The following is a 24,925-nucleotide window of genomic DNA, read 5'->3' as shown; positions in this document are numbered from 1 at the left end:
GGCTGCCATTTCTTTCTTAGCAAACCACTTCCCATCTAGCTACAATAATTTGACACCCATTTGCCAGAAAGAGCTAAAAGCTTATTTTCTCAAGTCATTTCATCAATACTTATAACCAAAACACTTTTACCTCAAATAACAATGCTAGTCACACAGCCATCTCTCACTTCTCACTCATTCCCTGCTAGTTCATTTTAACCTTGAGATACTATGCATATACAAATAAAGTTAATTGCTTATCATCAAGTGCATTAATTGCTTTAGACTATTACGGATAAAATCTAAAATCTAAAGATGTTTTTCTTACCCACGGACAGCATGAAGTAATCTTAGTGATGGGTATGCAGTGTGCACGTTGATGTGGTGTTTGACTATGAGGTCATTCACCCACTCTACCCGCTCTTCTCCACCTTTGGCCATAAATGCAGGGATCCACAGAATGCTGCCATTTAAACCCTGAAGACGGTGCAAAAATTTCTCCCTCCAGGTCTCGTTGATAAGGTCCTCAAAGGCCCGCTGCACCACAGAGGGATTCATCGTCACCAGATCTGTCTTCAGTCCGACGTCACTAGCATACTCCTCAACAGGAGCCAGATTACACCTAGAGGGAAAATATTGATGTTTAGTTTCTACTGCACACATCATTACTTTTAAAATATCTCTCACATGTACCTTTTGGCTAGCAGCAGGTGAGGCTAGAATGAACAGGAAACAACTTTTAGAACAAACTGGAGAACAGGGGAAGACACGAGGAGGACATTTGTCTGGTGCTACATGCAAGATCCTGGACATGGTGGATAGATCATGTAGCACCAAAGGTTCCTTCTGCCATACATACTGGCTGAGGTTTGGTTTGCATGCTGCAGCTGCCACAAACCTTATATTACAATAGTGAGTAGGGCCACAAGTCACACTGTAACCATTTATTGGGGTGGTTGGTGGGACCATGATGACGCTATTGCAGGAGTTGAGCACATGAAGATTTGACCCACTGAGGTTTACAATCCAACTGCAACGCACACATAATAACCTCATGCCTTGGACATAGAGTAAGAAGTCAGATCTGAATACCTGAGCTGATAGGTGGTATAAGGATGCCAAAGGAATCTCCCCAGAATGATTCAGCTATCTCCAGACAAGAACTATAAACAAATCACAGCTCACTAACTACGTTAGAATAAAGTGAGCAAAGAATTCAGTTCAGGATTGACAGAAGTAGAAGGGAGATGGAGGTCTGAATGGCCTCTCAAGGAGAACATTTTAAAACAACCACAAATGAGTGAGGGAGTCATGTAGGGGGCAGGGGTAGTCCTCAAAGTGGTCAAAAAGGTCGAATGGCAATTTTGTGCTGTATCGCAGAGGTTGGAGTTGGTGATTGATCTAGAGTTCTTTTTAGCAGGCTTTCACAGTAGCATTCCCTGATATAATTTTAATAGCCTATATGGAGCTCTAGAAACTAAAATTGCAAATGATACTTTTAAGTTAAGTAGAACTCCAGGTTAAACACAAAGTCTAATATAAAAAAAGAAAATCTTCAAATGTTTCACCAGCATCATCATACAGACAGATATCAAAGAGAAGTATCGAAGACATGAGATGTCAGACTCCCATCCTTTGGAGTGACACCACTGATACGTTGAGTGACTCGGAATATTCTAACCCAAGGTGTGCCTCAAAAGAGGGCGAAGAATATCCGTACATACCTAATCCTTGGGCCATAAATTAGATAACCCAAATATCAAAAGTAAAACTGGAAAAGGGGTCTCTGTGACAAATATTTGCTGGATATACCATACTCAGATAAACTTTAGACCGACTACTGTGCCAATTGAACAGTGCAGTTGAAGAATGCTTTTTAGCTTCCTTGTTCCGAGGGACCTTTCAAAGTTTAGCTGGTGATAAAGTAAAATCAAGAATAAAACACTCATAGTGAAGAACAAAATTATTAAATAAAATATAAGGAAAAGATTTAAGATCATTATCACCAAAGCCCAGGTAGGCTTTCAGGAATAACATTTTGTCTTGCTCCAGGACAAACTGAACCAGGAATTAGCAGCTTCTAGGGGTGGGTGAGAAGGCTCCAGAGGTTGCAATATACGGAACTGAATCCTCAGGAGGACTAAATAGTGAGCAACTCTGGTGAAAGAACTTGCTAGTGACATGAGACTCAGCAAGAAACTAGAAAGGCATGTCTTTACCTAAATATTGTCCATGATTACTTCTCTTTTGAACCTAAACTGTATGTGTGCGATAGACTAACACAAAAAATGCATCCTTGTAAATGCTGGGCCCACTTCCCAAGATGTGCTTTGCTCACCCTGCCTCTTTGCATGCTATAACTGTATTTGATTACCAGCTCATACAGCAAAACTTGGATTTATTGTCTCTTGCACTTTCATCTGTCTCTCTCCCAGTGCTGGAAAGTAGGGGAATACTGCTGGATCCCATTTCTAGCAGCTTTTTCTGGTCTGGATCTGGGATTTGTCCTACCAGGGAAATATGTTGAATTTGTCCTTCTGTCATTTTCCGACACAGGACATATAACCAACTCCACACATTGTCTGTATTCTGTTCGTGAAAAGTATCAGCATGCAGCTCAAGGGGGATTTGTTATTTTCACTTCCAGTTGGGCCCAAAACAAAGACCTGATTTAAAAAGCCACCAGCCCTTCTTTTGTTCAAGTATCATCTTGGCTGGGAGCCATCTGGAGCCTAACACCTAGATGCCAATGCTGTGGAAGGAAACAAAGCAAAACCAAAGGGGATGATGGACGGAGTGTTGAACATTTCAAGCACTCACCCACAGTCAACTGATCTGGGTTTAATCCATCATCATTCTTTAGCTCACTCCGCCACCCCACTTCAGACATGGCCATATGCATATCAGTCTGACCCTGTGCCTCATGGGAACAGTCCCAAATCTATGCTGGACAGAAATAAGGGCCCAGTTTGATAAAAAAAAAAACGTATTCATGGAGTGAACACCTAAGAATAGCTCTGGTGGAACCGGGCATTCAAGGGGCATGGGATGGTAAGATAGAGAGGGTGGCGTTTAACAGAGTGTGCAATGGCTCCGCAAAAAAATTATCTTTCCTAGACAACAAAAATATAGTGGCAAAAAGACAACATTTTTGGTCAGTGATAAATTCCTATGTAAAACTAAAACCGCAAGATTATTTAGCTCACTTCAGATTGTTTCTAAACAAGAAGTATATGCTGTATCGGTTTGGAGTACACGAAACCAAGGATTTGCAACCAAATTGGAAAGGGAAATATCATAACGCAACTTGTAGACTATGTGAATATCATAAGGAGTCCCTATGCCACGTGATGTGTGTCTGTCCTACAGCCAGCGAAGCGCGAAGAACACTTTTAGAGCTCAATATTTGTACTTGTAGGCAGACTATTACCCGCTGGGCGGGGGGATCATCAAATATTTTAATTTGTTGAGGGGTAAAGTTTCTAACCTTGATTGACACACTCTTAAAAAAAGCGGACATTGAACCTGTGAATATGGTTACTAATGAGTTGGAAAATCTTGTACATATCCAGACATAATGATGCACTTTATCGTGAATTTGTGAACATGGTTATTGATGAGTAGGAACATTTTATACATATCCAGACATAATGATGCTTTTTATCGTGAAATTGTCTGTTAACATACATTGTAAAAAAAAATGTTAAGTGTTATATTTTATGGTTGTAAAAAAACAAATAAAGAATTTCATTTGTTCATTCACTGGATTCCTAACAAGAATTAATGCTGCTGCATCGTGTTTTCACTTTGCTGCACAATGTTATTGGCAAACTTTCAATATATTAAAGAAAATGTGGCCTTGACAAATTTTCTTGCACCTATTAATGTCCAACGCCATCAGTAAGAAACAGCAGCTGGTGGTGACAGGCACGCGCCCGCTCCCTTGCCAGCGAGCACAGCTGGGTACCCAGTCCTCTGACTGCAAGCAGAGGGAGAGGATAACACGTTAATCCCTTTCTCATATCAGGCCTTCTGCTCCTGCTCCTACAATCGCCAGTAAACGAATGAGGGGCTCAAGATTTTTGTGTAAAGTGCTCCAAACGGTAGGTATGTAAAAAAATGCCAATTTAGGGGAACCAAGTGGAATTATGCTTAGGTTCTTACAAGAGACTGTAGATAAAAGCTTCCTGCAGAAATGGTTTTGGCAGAACATGTGGTCCAAATACCATGCTGGCATTCCAGTCCCATTCCTTTAATCCTAGGTTCCCGCCACTTTTAAAACGGCAGGCGCCGCGTGGCATGTGGTGGGTTTTGTGCGACAGCAGCTGGCGCGAGGACCTTTTGCTCGTGTTCACAGGGATCTATTCCAACCCAGCTAAATGTCACGCGCAAGGAACAGAAGCTGCGACAGGTGCTGGCTTGATTTCGCCCCTAAATGGGTGTCCTTTGGAAAATGTGATTTTGCAGGAGAAATACGGATTGGAAGCGTGCACAATGTCTTCTGAAACTGGTACTATCCCTCCTCTTCTGAGCTTTCATTTCTGTCCACAGGCAGCAGAACTACTGCGCTGTCGGAGCATCGGAATTACAGCTCTCCAGGTGAGACCACCGAAGGCTAGGCTTGCAAGGATCAAGCAGCCGAGCAGCAGACTTCCCGATGTTCACCTCAAAAAGAAATATTTCAAACACTTCCTTACACCATTAGTCTTAATTATTCATCATAATCCCTAGCGCCCACTCCTTCATTCTGCCAACGGCAAACACCTTTGGAGAAGTCTATTATAAAGTGACCAGATGAATATTGCAGGCAGGTTAATGGTGTGAGTCATTCACATAAAGGAAAGGAGCAGATTGATGTTAAACCAAACAGAATATAAAAGTAAATCTGCCGGGTGTACCAGCTGATCTCTTTCATCAGAAGAGGGTAATTGCAGCTTGGGAAGGCGGTGGAGAGGGCTATGCTAATAGCTCCCTCTTACATGCTATATCTCTTACTTCCTTTCCTGCATTACACGCTCAGGTAGAGAGACCTAAGACAGGGCAAGAGCACCACTGTGGTTATAACCTCACCTGACACTAAAATGCATCCACTGAACGACAAGAGAGACAATCGCACTCCTAAAGGTGTACAGAAGTTGAACAATAAGGGGCAGATTTAAAAGCCCCTTGCGACATCTTTATGACAAAGTTGCGTCACTTCTGTGACGCAGAGGCGTCGTAAACAATGCGCCACTATGTGACATATTTACAACGTGATGCATCTAGTGAGATGCGTCACGTTGTAAAGCCCTGTGCTACATTATACCTGCGTCAGGTATAATGTATGCAAGGTGGGCGTTCCGACGTAGGAAAGCCTCGTAAAAGTGAAGCAGTGCAATCTACAAGATTCTACTGAGTCACTTTTACGACGCCACTGCGTCAAAACCTTACGCCTGTTTGAAGCAGGGATGAGGAGTTACGCAGCATGTTAGGAATAGGCATTCCTAACCATTGCTGGAGTTGCGCTTGCTTGCGACACGACTCCAGCAATGCGCTGCCTTTACGTCAGAAGATGCGTCACGCATCTTTCCATCCTTGGGCCATGGTGCGCCACATTGTAAATGGGGTGCATCCATGGTGGAGCAAGGCTATTTTTCCATTACGCAAAATAACTGGCGCAGCTCTGCTAATATGCAGATATGCACCAGTTATGGTAAATCTGCCCCTTAGTATCCTTGTGAACAATTTCTTGGGTGCAAGTGGGTATCGCCTGCTGATCAAAAGTGGGTATATCAAACCAGAATGCGTCGTTCCTGGAAGGGAGAAAGGTCCCCACCTTGCACACAGTAAGAGCGGTTATCACTGAGTAAGCTAGTTCACAGCAAGCAAGTACATATCAAAACAATATAGTCATGGATAATTGATCCAATCTTCGTTTATTGATATTGATTCATCAATTGTATGGTGTTAATCCATCACACTATATTACTTATATTCTTTATTATGTTACTTTTCAACATCGTTCTTTACAAAACCCAATGCATTTCGGGACTTTCTGGGGATAATTCCTAGTATGCAATGAACCTCTATTATTCAAGTAATCTGAATACAACCAACAAAGCAATCCAGTCTTTATCCAAAGCAGTGAAGATGTGTAAAAAAGTGCAAGTCTGAGAGCGGTGCGCTGGCGTGGTGACCCGCTTTTAGGCCACCAAAGTTGTAATCAGGCCCGAACTCCCAGAATATTTTGCAATATATACATTTTGCCCATATGGCACTAACCATACCAACCACAAAGCCAATACATCTGTCATAGGCTGTGCAACGTTTGATTTTGTCAATGATTATTTTGTCATGTCATGGTTTATTCAAATCTTTACTGTAGTGTTTTAACACTGGCTAAAAGCAAAAATATGTTTTGTCTCAAAAAGCACGCACTTCCACAGTAGTCACTAACACTCAGGAGAACTATTTCATTTCTGCATGTGCTCCTCGTAAAAGGCCAGAATGCACGCACTCACAGTGAAGTTAGGCAATCCTTGAAGTAGGCTAAAACAAGCATTGGCATAGCCAATAGGTCTCGCCTTTGGGACCTTATAAGTGTTTAGCTATGCAACAGTTGCATAACTAAATACTTATAAGGTCCCAAAAGCGAGACCTATTGGCTATGCAAAGCGGCCGTACGGCCGCGAAAGTGAAAGTGATCTCGATCATGATCACACATCAAAGCGGCCGTGCGGCCGCTAAAGTGAAAGTAATCGAGGTAAAAGTGGCGCGCGCGCCCGCGCACATGCACTGTAGCTCTAGGCTGGCCTGATAGCATTTTTTTGGAGCCCTCTCAATAAGTCTCGCCAGACCAGCGCATGCGCTGGGTCAGGCAAGACCTAAAAAATACCCATTCAGTATACTGTAGTATGTTAAATGGAAGAAAAATGTGAATGGCACAGTGGATGAAGAGGGCTGGCTGAAAGCCCTTATAAATAAGTATATATAATTTTAGCAGTATCAAAATGTCCTGGCTAACCCCAGACTTTTGAAGGAACTCACATGTTGCAGGAAACCCAGAAACTGTGCAAATTACAAAATAAACTCTCATTCTCTGCAGATACACCATTCACTGTCCTAGAGACAATTAATTGTAAACGATGGTATCTTGTGAAACACAACATGCACAACATGCATGCATCCACACAAGCGCTCTCACACTATGTACAATACAAATGAAAACACGTTTTTTTCACAGGTGTTTCTTACTTTTATTTGCATTTGCGCTTCAGAGTTGTAAATGTCATATAATGAGTAACAAGAAACATTACTTTGTCCATGGACTCAATCATTGATGCAGATGAGATAGACGTAAGTATCTCGGGGCCTGATTTAGAGTTGGGCGGACAGGTTACACCATCACAAACATGACAGATATTCAGTCCGCTTTATTACAAGTGCCATAGGATATAACGGGCTTATAAGCAGCACGGGCTATCCCTCATGTTCGTGACAGAGTAACCCTTCCACTACACTCTAAATCAGTCCTTGAGATTTCTAAAGATCACTAAGCCTCTGCTAATTACTTGCACGCACAAGGCACATTAACATGCTGATACAGAAGAGCAACCCATGCTCACGTGCTGCGCAGGAAAACACCACACACCACTCAAAGTCCCAGCAGCATTATATTTCATGAAATCGAAGTGAATAGAATTTTTAAGTCACACAAAACCGTTCCTTCCTCTTTCTTAACTGCAGAACACAAGTAAAGAAACTACGAAGTCTGCAGTAGCTGCATAAGTAAGATTTATTTCAATGACGCAAACAGTACCATGCTTCCTCTGCTGCCGAGATGGTATAGATTCTGACTTAAGCTTGAAATGCTCAATGCAAACAAAGGGCCAATCCCTCCCCTTGAGACATAATCATAAATGCCGCACGCGCTCGACAAGCATAAGCGCCCAGAAAGCTCAACCCTCTTCTCAGAGGCAAATGAGATTGCCTCTATCAGCAAGGTAGACACGTGTCCAAATTCTAAATTTGCATGTGCACCACCCGCCTGCAGTTCTGACCACATGGCTGAGCTCACAATAAGACCCCTATCTCTGAAATGTCTTTGCATAATTTTCAATGCACTTTTACTCTCAGGTCCAGGTCTGTTTGTAGCCTCCCACAAAAACTCCCAGTGCAGAGACGCCTGCCAGGCAAAAACTTCCAATCAAAGGAAACCAACGGGAACTGATGTCATGTGTCACCTTTCTCAAATGTCTCAAGTGACATCCGAAATCACACAGCATGCGATACTTCATCCACACTCCTCTTGTGCATCATACAATGCTGCCCAGAACTGATACAATATGCCTCCACCAGCGTTCTCCATACTCATCACTCCCCTGCACATCCGAGAGGCAATTTGCCCAGAACTACCACATGCCACTCCCTGTACAGCATTTGGGCTACCCATAAATACAACATAACGCTGAACACAAGCCAAATCTATCCCTCTTTTGTCTTTGCAGACCTTTCAAGTCACATGGTCCCACTATGTTTGACATGATATCAGCTGCCTTCATGCAGTCACCTGGTGAGGAGCCGATGTCACACGGTGTGCACACAATTAACTGGAAACCCCCGTAGAGAGCAGGTTTCCAGATAATTGTTTCAAGGTTCTGCACAGCAGAAGTTCATTCCATGCTGTGACACCGCCACAGAGCATCGGAAGCAGCCTTTTTCCTCCCCCAAGAGGGCTGCCTTTAGGAGGTGCACTTTCAGTGTACTACCTTTTTGTGGTGTATTTTTAGTGTGCTTTCTAAGGGCATGTTTGCCTCTGTGCCTGCATCCATAATACAGCTCGGGCAAGGTGATTCCCTCATTTGCATGGTGTGACAGCGCCATGCAAATGAGGGAACTCCCTCTTATGATAGCGCTGGCGCAACATGTGTCCCAGTGCTATCAGTATTACAGAAGGGGCCGCACAAACATCTGTGGCCCCCTCTGTAATATCACTGGGCCCCAGGGGTACAAAAAAAGGGAGCGCTCGCCCATTTCACCTGCAGGGAACATTGTATAATAAGGCCCCAGATAATCTATGCATAGAAATTTCTATATAGGTCGAGGAAAATCCACTCTACCTCACCACAGATGACTTCCATCACTCCTCATTCCTCTGCAATTCTACACTTTTAAAAAGTTCTTTCTACTGGACTCAAAGCAAACCCTTAGTCATTTTGACATATATGATAGTGGGTCTCTGTTTTGTTTGTTCCATGAAGGGTACCTGTTAGGAGTCCAAAAAGTCTGTGAAAATAAATGGCTTCAATCTTGAAAGTATGGATTGGAGGCATGTGGAGCCTTGCAGGAGTCCATCAAAGCAGAAACACGTTATTTTTGCATTCTATTGCTTACTGTTCTATGTTGTGCAATGACAATAAAGTCTCCATTGTGGTCCTCATTGCACTGCTTAGAAGCAAACACACCGCCTGAGGTTCATTCCCTCTATAGAGACCAATGGTAGTTGTGGGTGCTTCTTGAAGAAAGTCTTTCTCAGGGACAAAAGACACTTTTGATGTCCCTGGCCTGGTGTAGTCACGGGGAACATAATTGCTGAAGGTTCCTAAGCACCATGATCACACTCACATCACGCTGCATCCCATCACAACTCAAAGTCTGTGAACGCTAGAAAATGAAGCTGCTGACGGATGTGAGTTATATTCCAGTCCGATGCAACAAAATGGATGGCTACCTTTGACCCAGTTTGAGCAGGCTGGAGGGTGTTGTATTAAACTTTACCAGGGATGGCTTACACCATTCAGTACATTTACAGGAAGTTAAAAAAGCTTTCAACCAGTTCAGAGGAAGATGAAAACTCGTTGATGGAGTCCAGATTGATCTTTTTCATCATGTCAGTGAGAGAAGCTTGGAGAAACATGCTAACCCACATCTGAAAATTGGAAGCAGCACAGGCAATTTTACCTGAATTATTCTATCAAAGATGCAGCATTCTAGTTTCATGTGAAATTAATTTGAAGCACACATTATGTTGTGTTGTAGTTGTGTGTGTTTTTTAGGCTCACCGACTGCACAGCGTGACATTGCAGCACTGTTTGGAGTATGCCGAGTGGGTCTAATGGTCCATGCTTCATTTCCAAGTTCCATGGCTATGTGTAGTGTGTTTAAACATTTCAAGCGATGTTGGATTAGAATGTGCAGGGGCGTAACAGAGGCCCCTGCGGCACATGCGTACCCCAATCCTTCAGGGGGGCCCCATTCAGCCCAACCAAATCTGACTTTTTCCTCGCTTGCAGTAAAGTTTTTCAGGTCCTAAAGGAAGACAGAGTACTAATCGAAACCTCAGGAACTAGACTTGTTCACTCAAGTCCAGATTTAGCACTGATCTGTGCAGTCATTCACATGTGTATGTACTCTTGGCTTCCAGAAATATAATAGCCGACGCGTTTCAACCTTCAGCAGTGGACCAGAGTTAGGTTTGAATGAAGGTATTCATCAGGGCGATATTCATTTATTCAAGTAGGACATCACAGCTTTCCTAAATTAAACAAACGTGAATCTACTTAGTAAAATAGTTTAAATTTAAAACTGCAAGTCATTTTCTCGAAGTCTATTGAAAGAGAAAATGTTACTACATACCAAATTCTGTGTTAGTCTTAGCCAAAATGGGGTCGCAAAGTCGGTGACCAAAATATAATTTTTTTACGATCTTTTGTTCTTAGGTATTCAGTCCTTGTATTCACTTTCCACTGTGCCGCCACAATGCCAAGGCAGAGACAAAAAAGAGCGAGCGGAGCGTATAACTATCAATTTTCAAGTTTATGAGGGAATTATTATGCTGCAATTTTATGATGGAAAGAAGCGGGGATTTATATTGGAATGCAAAATTAAGCTCCCTTATTTCACCTTGCATGGATTTTTTTAAGAGAGTGGATAGAAAACAGGCAACAGAAATGAAGTATTTAGCCTCAAGTGTTAATAAGGACGTATAGTTCATTAAGGTTTACACCCGGTGGAGATCACGCTTATTATGTCGAACTTTTAATTATAGCATACTCATACTGCACCATGCTTTTAAGCCTGCCAGCTTGAGGTCATATGACTGTATTCCATTCATATTTCCAGATTCCCATACACACTTTGCGATGGTTTGCAACAGGATGTCTATGTGAATGACTTAACTAGATATATCCTTTCTAGTGCATGGCATCCATGTTTAAATGTTACTTCATTGTGACCAATGACGGTCAAATGACAGGACCCACGGTTTGGCAAGCAATCAAACCAGTGCGCCACAATTTATAAAAGATGTAGGATGTCTTGTTGGCCCTGCTGTTCTGTCTGCATTAACGATTACATTTTGACTGGGAATCAACCCTGAGAACTACAGAGCCATACATCCTCATTTTAGGAGCCTTATTCAAATAAGACCCTTCTTTTTGCTCTCAAGACAATACCATCACTAAAACACCATCTACGATCTATGCCTCCTGTTGAGGAAGCTTCCCTTACTACCCCAATCAAACTGGATTATCTGTTTAACCTAGGCCAGTGTTTCTTAACCTGAAGTCTGGGGTCCCCTGGAGGTCCGCAAAGCGTTCTCAGGGGGGATTGCGGGGGGCGGGGGGGCTGGTCCTGTTTAGAAAATTAAATGTTATTAACACATTAATAAAGTGTGAATAGATAAAAACCAAAATTTTAAATTAAACATTTTCAAGTGTTCTGTGAGTGTGAAGCTAAAAATTAAATTAGTATGCTAGGATTCATTTGCAGGAGCAGTACAAATGCATCAACCAGAATACAGTGTGGATGATGAGTTTGCTCATTTGAATTTATAAAAGCTCCAACCTTCCACCTAAAATCTAAAATTTAGATTTTTTGTTATGTTTGTGAATTAAATTAAATATTTCTGCATTTGTGTGTTTGCTTGATGAATATTTGTTTCTGTATGTTGTGTGTGTTGTTATGTGGTTCAAAACATCGAAAATGCTTACACTTGGTCCCCGCCTTCCAATAATGACTCAATGGAGGCCCCTGGATTTCAATACTGATTCAGTGGGAGTCCCCGGGTTTCAGTAATGAATACGTGGGGGTTCACAGAAGTCAAAAGGTTAAAAATCACTGTCCTAGGTGATCTCTTTCGGCCTGTCTGGATTGCTGCAGGGAGATGGATGTGGAGTTCCCAACCAATGAATAAACCACAAAGGGCCATCATTGAGACCTGGTCATCTGATTTGGTGTATATATAGTTGTTACCACATCACTCCTGTTCTGAAATGGCAGCATTGACAGAGCATATGCGAGATCTCTACATAAGGAAAGCAGACTGCATGAACACGCTCACAAATATTTCACTGAGGTACTCCAACTTTATAAAATACCTGATTTTAGCTTCCAATTCCCAACTGTTCCTCTACTCAATACAAGGGTAATTCGTTATTTATGTTTCTATATAATGCATATGTCTCCAAAGATAAACAGAGCACTTGCATAGAATGTAATTTGGAGAAGGAGAAAAGGGGAAACAGTAAACAAAGATTTTTTTGCATTAAGAAGGAAAACGATTCATGATGAAGAGGATGGAAATCGTGCATAATAGATTTATGCTAACAAGACTCACCACTTTGGAACTCCGCAACTTGATCTACACTGACTATGGAATATAAATACATATACACACACACACACAAACACACGCACAAACCCCCTGGAGAACACACCCACACACACTACCACCCACACACACTAGCACCCACGCACACACTTCTGCATTTTCACACTCTCTCTCTTTCTGTCTCTCCCTCTTTTTTATTCATTATAAAATGGCTTCTACTGCTTATATAACACATGATTATGGAGTAAAACCCTTTCACTTCGGAAAGCGTTGTCTTTGTTTTAAACACTAGCACTGCAGTTCAAAAACAGCAAAGCAAACTGCTAGAGTAGATTGAATGCTTATGTCTCTGCTAAGCATGACTGCAGCTGTTCCTTCCTTATGTTGGCTAAGCTTGTTTGTCTGTGAGGCAGATGTGGCATTATTCAGAGCTCAGAGATGCGTGACTTCCAGAAACAATTTGTGTTGATTTTTCATCACATTTTTCTCCCTCGTGCTCTTTTTCTTTAACTCTTGTCCTATCCTCCATAACCTACACATGCTGATTCTGTGCTTTAGGGCACTGGAAAACACTGGAGATATGATTTATGGTCTGTAATGACTGTCAAATTGACTAGATATATGTGGGGAATTTACACAATTAATGATGCACTATTGATATCGTTATTTTTTACACACACATATACACAAACAGACGCACACATAAAACACAGTAGCTGTCGTCCATGTGTACGTGTAGTTATGACGTTAGGGCTGTGTTTCCATAGCAAATATATTTTTTTACGTTTGCTAATAACTTTGTCAAATCTTAAATCTTCACTAAACACAGTGCTTAATTTGTGAAAAACGTAGTGCCTGGGCTCTCGACAGGAGGACACTAGAGCTTGCACCATCTGTTCCCCCTGACAGCACTGCCAATGACTGCACCAACACACTACTAATCATCACACTCTTAAAAGTGTGACAATTCCAACTATTACAGGCCCCACAAAGCTATTAGAAAGGCTTTGGAGGTAAATACTAATAATTGGAAATTGAAATTGAAATAATAAACAGAAGTTGTTGTACTCGTACCTAAATTGGCAGACACCACTACCATGTAGCAGACAGTCATAAGCCCCGGTGCAAATTAAGCACTATATATACACATACACCAATCGTAATCCTGGTTGTTGACAGTCGCAGCCAGCAGGAAACAGCCTATATATATATATATATATATATATATATATATATATATATATATATATATATATATATATATATATATATATATGTATATATATAAACATGCATATATTACACAGCAGAGGTCACCACTAAGTAGCTATCGTTTGTCCCTAATTACCAAGAGAAGGGCATCTTTTTGTTTGCTGATAACTTTGGTGCTGCTTGACAAATCTTTATGAAACTATCCCAAGAAAAGGATAATTTACCTCAGCTCCTCCCTGGAAAGTTTCGGAGTGATCCATCAAGCAGAGTCCAAATAAAAAGGGGGCGTCCTAAAACACATTTTGTTGAAGGAATTTTCCATGAGAAAAAAGCAAGCAGGGCCAAAAAGCATTGAAAAACATACAAATTTGGCGCCCAAATTGTGGGGATCCTTAAATTACCACGTTTAAAAAAAAAAGAACAAGCACCGTCTCCCGTGCTTGTTTGTTTTTGAGCCACTGGGTGGAACAGGTTCCTGGGGCATTATAACACATATATTATGGGGTGGGAGGTGCCATATTTGTCCCCAGGGACTACCATCTCCCCGGGACATGGGCAAAATTGAATTGAGAAGTGGGCTGCGTGGCCCCCTACTAGGCCATTTTCCGCCACAGGCACCACCACCTTCTAAGGGCTGGCCCTACATAAACAAAGGAAGGAGACCACGTGGCCCCACTCCTGGAGCCATTAATGGCCCTGGGGATCGCTAACCCCTGGGTCGGCTGCCAGTGTCCTGAGGTGCCCACCCTAGGGACATAGTGGTTTGATGTTGCGAGCTTTGACAGCTCCTGAAAAGTGATAGCAAATAGTAAGTATGCTCACAGCGGGCAAGAAAAGTAAGAAGCTAGAAGAAAAAGAATCAAATACTCACACACCCACTCACAGACCTACTCAGACACTCTCACAGGCACTCATGGACCCCCTCAGACACTCATGCACCCATTCACCTTCGGTGCTCAGACACTCTCACACCCGCTCTCAAACTTACTCAGGCACTCATGCACCCACTCAGATACTCTCACATCCACTCACAGACCAATTCTGACACTCATACATCCACTACCAGAACCACTCAGGCATGTACACCTACTCACAGTTCCAATTTGACACTCATGCACTCACTTGCAGAAGCCCTCATCCTCTCTCACACCCACTCATAGACCTATTCAGAAACTCACATACCGACCCCCAGACCTACTCAGAGACTCACAAACCCACCCAGAGATTCATGTACCAACTCCCAGACCCACTGAGACTCATACACCCAATCACACACCCACTCAGATACTCACGCACCCCCTCACAAAACCATTGAGACACTTATGTAGCCACTGCCAGAACGATTCAGACACTCACACACACACTCATAAACACATTGAGACACCCACTGAGACACACATGCAGTAACTCACACACTCACTCTCAAAGGCTACAGGTTACAGTTAGAAAATGTAATAAACGTTAGCTGTTCACCTAACAAAACAAAGGCTTCAGGGACATGATAGTTAGGAAATAATATTAAAAAGTGGCAGAAATTCACTGAGAAAAAACAAAGGTTATAGGGACTTTATAGTTAGGCTCAGGTTTCCCTCATACAAAACCAGAGAAATTCAGCAGCTACAGATACCTGAGCTAACCATAACTCACGCCTCAACAAAGCACTGCTTATGACCTCACATATTACATCACTCATGACATGGTCAGCAAAATAACTGATGACATCACTTTTGGCATCACTGATGACATCATTCAGTGACTGTGAGTGTTTTCAAAATGTCTATAGGTGTTAAATATATATACCAAGGTGTATTGGTGAATCAGTGAGTGTTTATAAGTGCCGGTATGGACGATTTAGTAGGTGCATGAGTGATTAGGTGTCTCGGTGAATTTATGGGTGAATGGCTGGTTGTGTTAATGTCTGTATCAGTTTGTCAGTCGAAGTCTAAGTGGCTGTATGGGTGTGTGAGTGGTTACGTCAGTTGCTGTATAGGTGAGTGATTGGTTGTCCTGTATCGGTGTCTGAGTGTCTGTGTGGGTGGGTGAGGGGGTGTGACTGCCTGTATGGATGATTAAAAAGTGAAGCTTGCACAGTCCCCCTGTACTTTGTAGTAATGCAGTACAGCAAAAACCCATGCTGTACCCAGAGGAAGGCTGTTTCTGCTTGGGTTTGACCCCCTGCATGGTGTTGGGGGCAGGCTCTGCAGCCAGCCCCACACAGCACATAACTGATGGCTGTGCACAGCGGGTGGGTTGGATGCTTGGACAAAAGAGTGCCAGGCCCAACTGCAAGACAGGCCCAGCATAAAACCCCCTACTGTGCATGGTCACAATATATGCTCGGTGAGGAAGCTGGGTGAGTAGAAGAAACAAAATACATAAATTCACAAATAATGGTAAAGTGATGTTATTGTTAGGAATGGCAATATAATATTAGCTTCCTTTAAAAAAATTCCTAGAAATTCACAGAAGAAAAAAAAGATTTAATTGACGTTATAAATAGGTGTTGTAATAATTTTAAAGTTAGTGTTTAAAAGAAACACAATGAAATTCACTAGCCATATTCACTAACCTAACTATAACTTGCACCCACCATACAATTGCTTATGACCTCAAATATTACATCATTCATGAGATGTTAAATTACATTATTGATTTTCCATTTTCCACTTCAGCTCATTACTAGAAAGTTTTGAGGCGATCCATCAAGAGAAGGCTGCAAGAAATTGGAGGGAGTCCTAAAACTCAATTTCCCCAGAAAAATTTAGACAATTGTACAGGGAAAAGGGCTGAACCTAATTCAACAAAATTTGGCAGAAAGCTAGATCTTTTCAAAGAAAGCGTGTTCAGCCACGTCTGAGAAATTAGGGTTAAAAAATAGAGATATCTGTGTAGGACATTTCCAGATATGCTGTGATTGGATGCTTCAAAGGGGACTAATCAATCTTAATTGCTTAGTCATCTGAACAATATGTTGTTGCAGCCATTACAGGACTCAGGGAAATGGTCCTGAAAAGTAAGTAAAACATATGTAAGGGGCCTGATGACTACATGCTGATCCCAAAGGACATGTGGTGGGTAGGGGGTCTCAAGGGGACACCCCTTCAATTGGCTAGCCACAACATGTACAACATGTTGTGGCAGTCATTTAAGGACTCTGGGACATACTCCCTATTGAAATGCATTGCTCAATGAGGACCACTGACGGGGTCTGTTTTTGAGGGACGCAAAAAGAGGCAGATCTATAGGATGATATCAGATTTCTGTCACAATATACATCATTTCTTCGTGGTACCTTACTACATTAAGAAATTGTGGTGCATTCTATGGTGATTTTACCCTATATAAAATGCTGATCCTCTGCTGGAATTTTATGAACCGTGTCTGAGAGAAATCTGTTTTCTCTCATGATTTTCTCATAAAGGTTATTGAAAGTGCTTCATAAGCTGAAATGCAAGCATATTTTCTGTAAATTCACACTGTCTTCCTCAGCCATATGAGAATAAAGTATGGCATACTGAGTAAAACATGTACTTCCATAAGCAGCAGCAGCCCATCAGTTGATTCCCTAGTGTGCTACTGCAGCCTCCGACGGTGTTCTAATGAGCAACTAGAGCGCTAACATTCTTTTTATGGCAAATTTGTGGAACACCTGAACCCATCTTGATTTAATCAAAGCTGTAAATCTTAAAATATTTCCTTTAGAAATAAAATTAGAAACAACATGAGAGGCGTTGTTCTGTCATCGAAATTGTGGTTAGTGCTGAAGAAAGTTGGTAAGTGCTGTAGTTTCACTGAGTTCTCAGATAGCTACCTCATCCATTTCAGTATAGTTTCTGACAGACTTAAAGTTTGTACTTTGAAAACCAGTAGCAGCCTGTCAGTTAACCTCCTGGTGATCTACAGCTTTACCACCGTGTAACTACACAGAGAAACTACAGTGCTAACATTCTGTTTTTATGACAAAAATGTGGCACGCCTGAATGCAATCTTGACGTAATCAGAGATAAGCACCCAGCGATAAAACACTTGTGCCGATAAAAATGCTGCACCTCTTGTATCACAGATCCTAGTGCCCGCAGCAGGAATGGTTCAAACCAAGGTCAATTGAAGTCTACCCAGCCACACAAGTGGCACAGCATTTTTATCTGCACAAGTGGGGTAACGTTGGATACAAGCAATTTTTTATGTATTCCTTTGGATTTTGTAAGTTTCCATCACAGAAATGTAGGGAGAATATGTGATTTCAGGCAAAGTATTAGGTTTTCAGGGCTTCGTGGATAAGAAAACCTCTTGGGATCCATGCAAGGGACACCACCCTGAATCCTTTGATTGTCTAGTTTTCAAAAAAGTCTGTGGTGTGTAGGTTTCAAATGGTAGAGGCTGAGCACTGCCCCAAATCCACCAGCTATCCCTGTAACTGATCTCTCCACATAGTGCTTTAGGGCCTTTTGTGTCAAGGACTCTTGGCCCACCCATACAAGTGAGTATTAAGTGTTGTGATGCACATGCGTGGTGACTTTCCTATTGCTGTCCTGGTTTATCCTCACACATCATGTTCCTGTGTTTACTTCTGAAAGGATTGTGAGCACTTCTGCACGTAAGTGTGCTCACGTGGTGAATCAAAAGATGCGGGCATTATCTGTTTATGTACCGGAAGTAAACAGTGCGACATTCAATGTGTGGTGTTCACGTGGGTGGCTAGCATGGTGATATAACACCCCACTATGGCAATTAACGGCATTTTTAACCTGGATGCTGAGTTGTAATCGGTATTTATGCAACCTGAATAAAGAAGGATTACTTTTTGTACCTTTTCATGTGCGGACTCTCTACGGGATATTGTGTGCTCCTGGAACCCACTTCCTTACACTGGCAATGAGTGGGTTAACACACTTAATTGTGGATTACAGAAAAAAAAAAGATTTTTTGGAGGGAGCACGTCGTATTTGCAACACTTGCTTGCATTGGTGTTTCAGTGTTCTGGCACATTGTCATTGGTTCGTGTTCCTATTTTCAACACCTATTGGCTCATTGGTGGAGTCATGACTCAATGTAGGAATTTCCGCAGTACTATTGGTTAGGAGGTGTGTGGAAGGGATTTCACTTTCATGCTGTATCCTCATTGGAAGCTCTGTGTTGTCATTGGAGTTGCTGGGTGGGGTTTCCCTTCAAGCTGCCTTCACATTGGTAACTTAGCGGTGCGATCGCAACAGCTGGGCGTGGCCGTTATTCACAGCGGGACCCTGGAAAGCTGTTCTTTCACTTGATCAGCAAGACGTTGGGTTTCTAAGCTTGCTGTAGTCTTTTCTGGCGACACAATCTACGGTGATCTTCAGCAAGACCCTTGGCATTTTCTACGCTGGTGGTATCCTTGAATGTGCAGGACGATTCAAGGTGATGCACACACCTCCAAAATAACTGTGACAACTGTGGCTACGTTTCTTGTTTTATTGTATTTTGCAGACTTATTTGTTTCTTTATATTATCATGGCAGGTATTGTTCCCTCGCCCTCTTTCTTTGCTATATCTTGAGATCCTCCCATGGATTGAGGGACTTGGGAAGACATGTTCCTAGCCTATTTTGAGGTAATAGAAGGCGATGAATGTGGTTTAAAAAGAAAACTGGCATTATTAAAACACTGTTTGGGATGGTGTGGTCTCAAAGTGTACACGAATTTACCTTTGGTAATTAATCCTGGCTAGTTTGATGTGTACCAATATGCTTCCAAACAAATGTGCACCAGGTATGGAAAAAAAACAATGTTGTCACGGAAAGGTTCAAATTCTGCTCACATAAACAAGTTGTTGATGATTCTATAGACGTATATGTGTCTACCTTAAGATAATTTGCCTCTTCTTGTGATTTTGAGCATAAAACATATGAGCAAGTCTTGAGAGACTAAATTTTAATGAGGACAAATAACAAAAAGATTCAGGAAAGGTTGTGGACTAGTACAGATATGTCTCTTAATGCTGCCATTGACATAGCAAAATCTATTGAACACTGAGAAATTTGTACAAGAGATCAGAGGTGGTCTGAGCAATGATGTGCATGCTGTGAATGGTGGGGACAAAATGAAAAAAATGTTTTACCTAAAATTGATACTAGGAAAAGTGATACTGTACATTATAGATGTGGCAGCTCATCGCATCTTGGAAATTGTGTTCTTAATGCAATAAGAAAGGTCACTTTAACAGGGTCTGCAGTTCTTCTATTAGGAAAAAGAATTTGGTATAAGAATGTAATACTAGTACCATGGAGGGTGACAATTTAGATCAATGTTCTAATACTATTCTGTGTGTAGTTTATGAGAAGAGTAAGAAGTATTTTCCTTCTATTAATGTTTCTATTGATAACCAATCTGCCACAGTGTTAGCTGACTAATGTGCCTGGTACACAAATCTAGGGCAATCCATAGTGAAGGAGAAATGGACCAACCAAATTCTATTACCACCAGGGGCTGTATTACAGAAGGTGCCACAGGGGCGCAACTGTCATTTGCGACCGCTTTTGCACACCCCTGGGGCACTTTGATATTACAGAAGGGGCTGCAGCCTCTTGTGCGTCCCCTTCTGCAATACTGAAAGTGATGGCACACATACAGCACCAGTGCTTTCTCAAGTGGGCGTTCCCTCATTTGCACGGCATGCCCCATGCAAATGAGAGAATCCCTTTGCCTCTGGGCCTGCGCAGTATTACAGGCGTGGGCGCAAAGGCAAAGAAGAAGTCGGGGAGTGCACTGACAGTGTGCCTTTGTGCCCCCTGAGAGCAGGCCTCTGGTGGGGGAAAAAAGGGTCCTATGGGCCCCTCAGACTTCCCCTTGCAGGTGGGCGCAGTCACTCACTGCACCTGCCTGCAAGGGTATCTTTAATCCCCTTTAAAAGTGCAGGCGGGTTGCCGCCTGCAATGTGAAATACGGAGTGGCTGCTTCAAAATCACTCCATATTTCCCTTGAATGCGTTGCCCCCAGGGCAGCACGAGTTCCCAGCTGCCCCCAGGGCAGCGCATTTTATGTAACAGGGCACACTTTTCCTGTTTGTGCCCGAAGCACCTATTTTAAGGTGCATCTTTGCCAAACAGGGAAAGCGTGCCTTATACAGATTAGGGCCCCAGATTTGGCGCCTGGTGGGTATATGGGTCACGCTATTGATTTACTATTCAATGGACATCACACCCATGGTAAAGTGTATGTGTAAAGAAATGGTCAATAGTTGTTAGGTTGGCCTCACCAACAAGAAATGGGAATTAGGCTTGATCCCAGAGCAAACCCCCATGTTTACATGATTAATAATCTAGAAAACGTCTGTAAAGTAGCAGACAACCAATTAGGTGATTTTGAAGAAGGTCTCAAAACACAATTCTTTAAAAAAAAATGTTGAAAATTGGGGGAATTTCTTCGATTTGAACATTGTATTAAGGTGAATGACGAAGCTGTAACCACCAGGCACAGGGTTAGGAATGTTCCTTTATCTTACAGGGAGAAATTGAAGGAGATGTTTAAGGATCTGTGCAATTATGGTATTATTTAACCAGTTGAATCCTCTCCTGGGGTTTCTCTGGTGGTGATTTTGATCAAACCTTCTGGCAATTTGAGGCTATGCGTGGACTTGCGCAGCCTCAATAGGTCAATTTGGGTAGATACACATCCTCTACCTAATTTTCCTGAATGGTCACAACATTGGCTGGTGCATGAGTTTTTTCAACCCTAGATCTAGCAAGCACTTATCTCCAGGTTAAATTAACGGAGGAGTCAAAAAATTTGACAGCATTCATAATTCTTGAAGGCCTTTTTAGATATTGTTGCATGCCTTTTGGTCTTGCGAGTGCCACATCAGTTTTCGAGAGATTGATGAAAGAAACATTGGAATGTATAGCTTGTGCGATTGCCTTTCAAGAAGATAATCTTGTTTTTGGGCAGAATGCAGTGGAACATGATAAGAACTTAGATATAGTTCTATCAGCCCTCATGGCCAAAGGTCTTACATTGATACTCAACAAATGCAAATTCAGGAAGTCTGAGGTGGAATATCTGGGGCACCTCATCAGTGTGGCAGGAATTAAACACAAAAAAGGGCATGTTGAGAGGGTTTTGAAGGCCCCAATTCCTACATGCAAGAAGCAATTAGTAGCATTTCTTGGTTTAACGGAATTTTAAGTACATTTTTTACCAAATTATGCTTCTCTGGTGGATTTGCCCAGATGTTTATATAAAAAAAAATGCTAAATTTGAGTTGTGCAATGAAATTACATTGGCTTTTACTAAATTAAAACATACGATTGCTAATGCACCTTGCCTTAATCCATGTGTGTTTGGAAAGGAATGTGTGGTTTCTGTGGATATGAGTGGATGTGGATTGGGTGGTGTACTCCTGCAAAGGGAGTATGGCAAAGAATGGATTGCATTTTATGCCTCAAGAGCTATGAGGGAGGTGGAGAAGCATTATTCAGTTATAGACCGAGAGTTATTGGCATGTGTTTGGCTAGCTGAACTTTTTTGGACATTTTTATGGGGTACTCAATTTGTGATAAAGATGGATCATGAACCATTAGTGCACATGATGTCCTCAGGAGGTGGGTGCACGATAACAGCAAGATTGGCCAGATTAGCTTCCAGATTACAGACTTTTCTGTACAAAAAAAGAGTATGTACCTGGGAAAAATAATGTACACGCTGACTGTATGTCCAGACTTCCTGTTCAATGTGAGGAGTTTCTTAACTGCAATACAGATGAATGTGAGGTAACATTCACTTTGAGTGATATCAATCTCATTGGAAGGGAACATCCTGTGATCAGAGAGGCACGTGGTGTGAAAGTATGCGTGCTGATGAGGAATCAAATCGGGTTATGGAGTTCATTAATAATGATTGGCCTGATGAGCGAAGAGTCCTAAGGAATTGGTTTTGTTTTTTTAAGGTACGATAACAGTTAGTCATTGAAAATGGTATCATAGTTAGGTGAGACAAATTCATTACTCCTTAGTTCATGTACTAGGTGGCGCATTAGGGAAGATTTCTGGTGACCTGGAGTGGACACCATGGTGGAACACTAAGTAAGGGCATGTCCCATATGTACTTCAAGTAAAAAATCTGCCAGGGCTCTCATTGTAGGCTCTCACCCTGTTTAATTTTTCGGATAATCCTTGGAAGAAAATCGGTGTGGACATCATTGGGCCATTTGCAGTACTGCCAAGACAGGAAGCTTTTGAAATAGTTCTTGTGGACTATTTTTCAATGTGGCAGGAAATTAAAATGGTAAGGGAGGTTACATATGGAAGTGTGGTGGAGTTCCTGGATTAAGAGTTCTGTAGAGAAGGCATTGCCCAAGAAATTGTGACAGACAATGGACCCCAGTTCACAAGTAATTACATCCAGTTATATCTGGAAAGGTGTGGGGTTGTGCATAAGACATTTCTGTTTTCCATCCCAAATCAAATGGTGAGATGGAAAGGCTTACCCATGTGATCAAGGACGCTATTCAATTATCTGTCAAGGGAGGGTTGGATTGGAGGAAAGCGATGCAAGCTATAACTACAAGCATATAGGATGACCCCTAATTTAAGGAAATCAGCAGGAAGACGGAAGCATTCAAACAGAAAATAAAGAACACTTGGAAAGTAGAAGAGGCATGCCAAGCAAAGAGGGTGCCAAGATGGGAGATTTTATGTGTTTAAATGAAGGAAAGAATGTGGGCAAGGGCCTATCATGTTGGTCAGATCCTACCCGGGCAATTGAAGTGTTTAGGAATGCTGTACATGTGGAAGTGGAAAGTGTGTAGAATTTCAACAGAGTTTCTGGGTGCAAGGAACCGGTACGATGTCAGGTTAACAAGGATGATGGAGGCAACGTTTTTTTAAATGTTGGGAATGGGGAACCTAGTGCAGTGGGTGATATTGCAAAGTCCTTACCTAAGGCGTAAATACTCAAAGACATAACGGTGGTGCCAAACCAGGCAAGGAGTGGCAGAGTACATACTAAGTCTAGGAAGTGCCAGGACTATAATCTGAAGTTTTAATAGTGACAAGTAATTCTTTGGTTTATTATAAAAAAGGGGGAGATGTTTTAGGTGTGATGCACGAGCATGGTGACTTTCCTATTGCTGCTGCACCCGTGCTCACACATAATGTTTCTGCATTTACTTCTGAAAGGATTGTGAGCACGTGTGCTCAAGGGTGTGCTCGCGCGGTGGCTCAAAAGATGAGGGCATTATCTGTTTATGTACCGTGAGTGAACACTGCAATATTCAATGTGCATGCATGGCAATATAAGACCCCTCTATGGGGATTAATGGCATTCTTAATATGGATGCTGAGCTGTAATCTATATTGATGCAACCTGAATAAAGAAGGATTACTTTTTGTACCTTTTCGTGTGGCGTCTCTCTATGAGGTATCGCTGTCCTCTGAGAACCCGCTTTCCTACAGTGAAGTACCATCTTTTTATCGAGAGACTTGGGGGTGCTGGGAGCTAAGAAAGTTGTGGCTCCCTGCAGATTCCAGACATTTTCTTCACAGAAATGTGAGGATAATGAGTAATTTAAGTTAAAATGTGAGGTTTGTAGGCCATTTTGGGTAAGAACAAGTGAAGCACACCACCCTGGACTCCCCTTGGTTTCTAGTTTTCAGAACTGCCTGGGTCTTGTATGATTTCCCAAGTGGCCACCTACCCAAGTCCAAAAAGTGCAGCCATTCACCATTGCAAGTGGGATGATACTGACTGGGAGTTAGCCACACTCTTCTGGCCTATATGTAAAAATAACACCCAAAAGAACCAACTGTCCTCTCGCTTGCCATTGGGATGGGATTTTGGCTGGTGGGTCCCCTTTGCCGTGGAAATGTGTCCAGTGCCAGAGTGCAACACCACTTTATTCAGCCCCAAAGGCAAAATCCCTGGTATTATGTGGAATTTCTACTGCCCCCCTCAGAGATGCATATTCCGGGCATTCTCCCCTCTTGGGACAAACAGTATCTGAGGCAGGCGTTTAGTTCAATGGCAGGGTAGGCTACCTCCTCCTTTCGTTTGAAATCCCTGGTGTTTGGTGGATATTTTGCCTCCCGCATTTCACCCCTAGGGGGCAGAAAGTCTATTTAGCCATTGGGTGGGGTGGGTTGGAGTAGAGGCCCATGCTCAGAGGAAGTGCTCCCCC

The 24,925-nt window shown here is 42.2% G+C and overlaps 1 protein-coding gene across 2 annotated transcripts in view; it reads right to left on the bottom strand.

Moving 5' to 3' along the window:
• The window catches only part of ST8SIA2 (ST8 alpha-N-acetyl-neuraminide alpha-2,8-sialyltransferase 2), a 359,568-nt gene that overhangs the window by 84,974 nt on the left and 249,669 nt on the right, over positions 1-24,925 (bottom strand). For both annotated transcript variants that reach the window (XM_085644491.1, XM_085644492.1), the window contains exon 5: positions 308-601. In XM_085644491.1, coding sequence (XP_085500617.1) covers positions 308-601 — 294 coding nt within the window. The remainder of the gene's footprint in view (positions 1-307; positions 602-24,925) is intronic.

This window comes from Triturus cristatus, chromosome 3_1, assembly GCF_964204655.1.
Source record: "Triturus cristatus chromosome 3_1, aTriCri1.1, whole genome shotgun sequence".
Taxonomy (NCBI): domain Eukaryota; kingdom Metazoa; phylum Chordata; class Amphibia; order Caudata; family Salamandridae; genus Triturus; species Triturus cristatus.
This window is presented reverse-complemented; position numbering and strand designations above follow the sequence as displayed.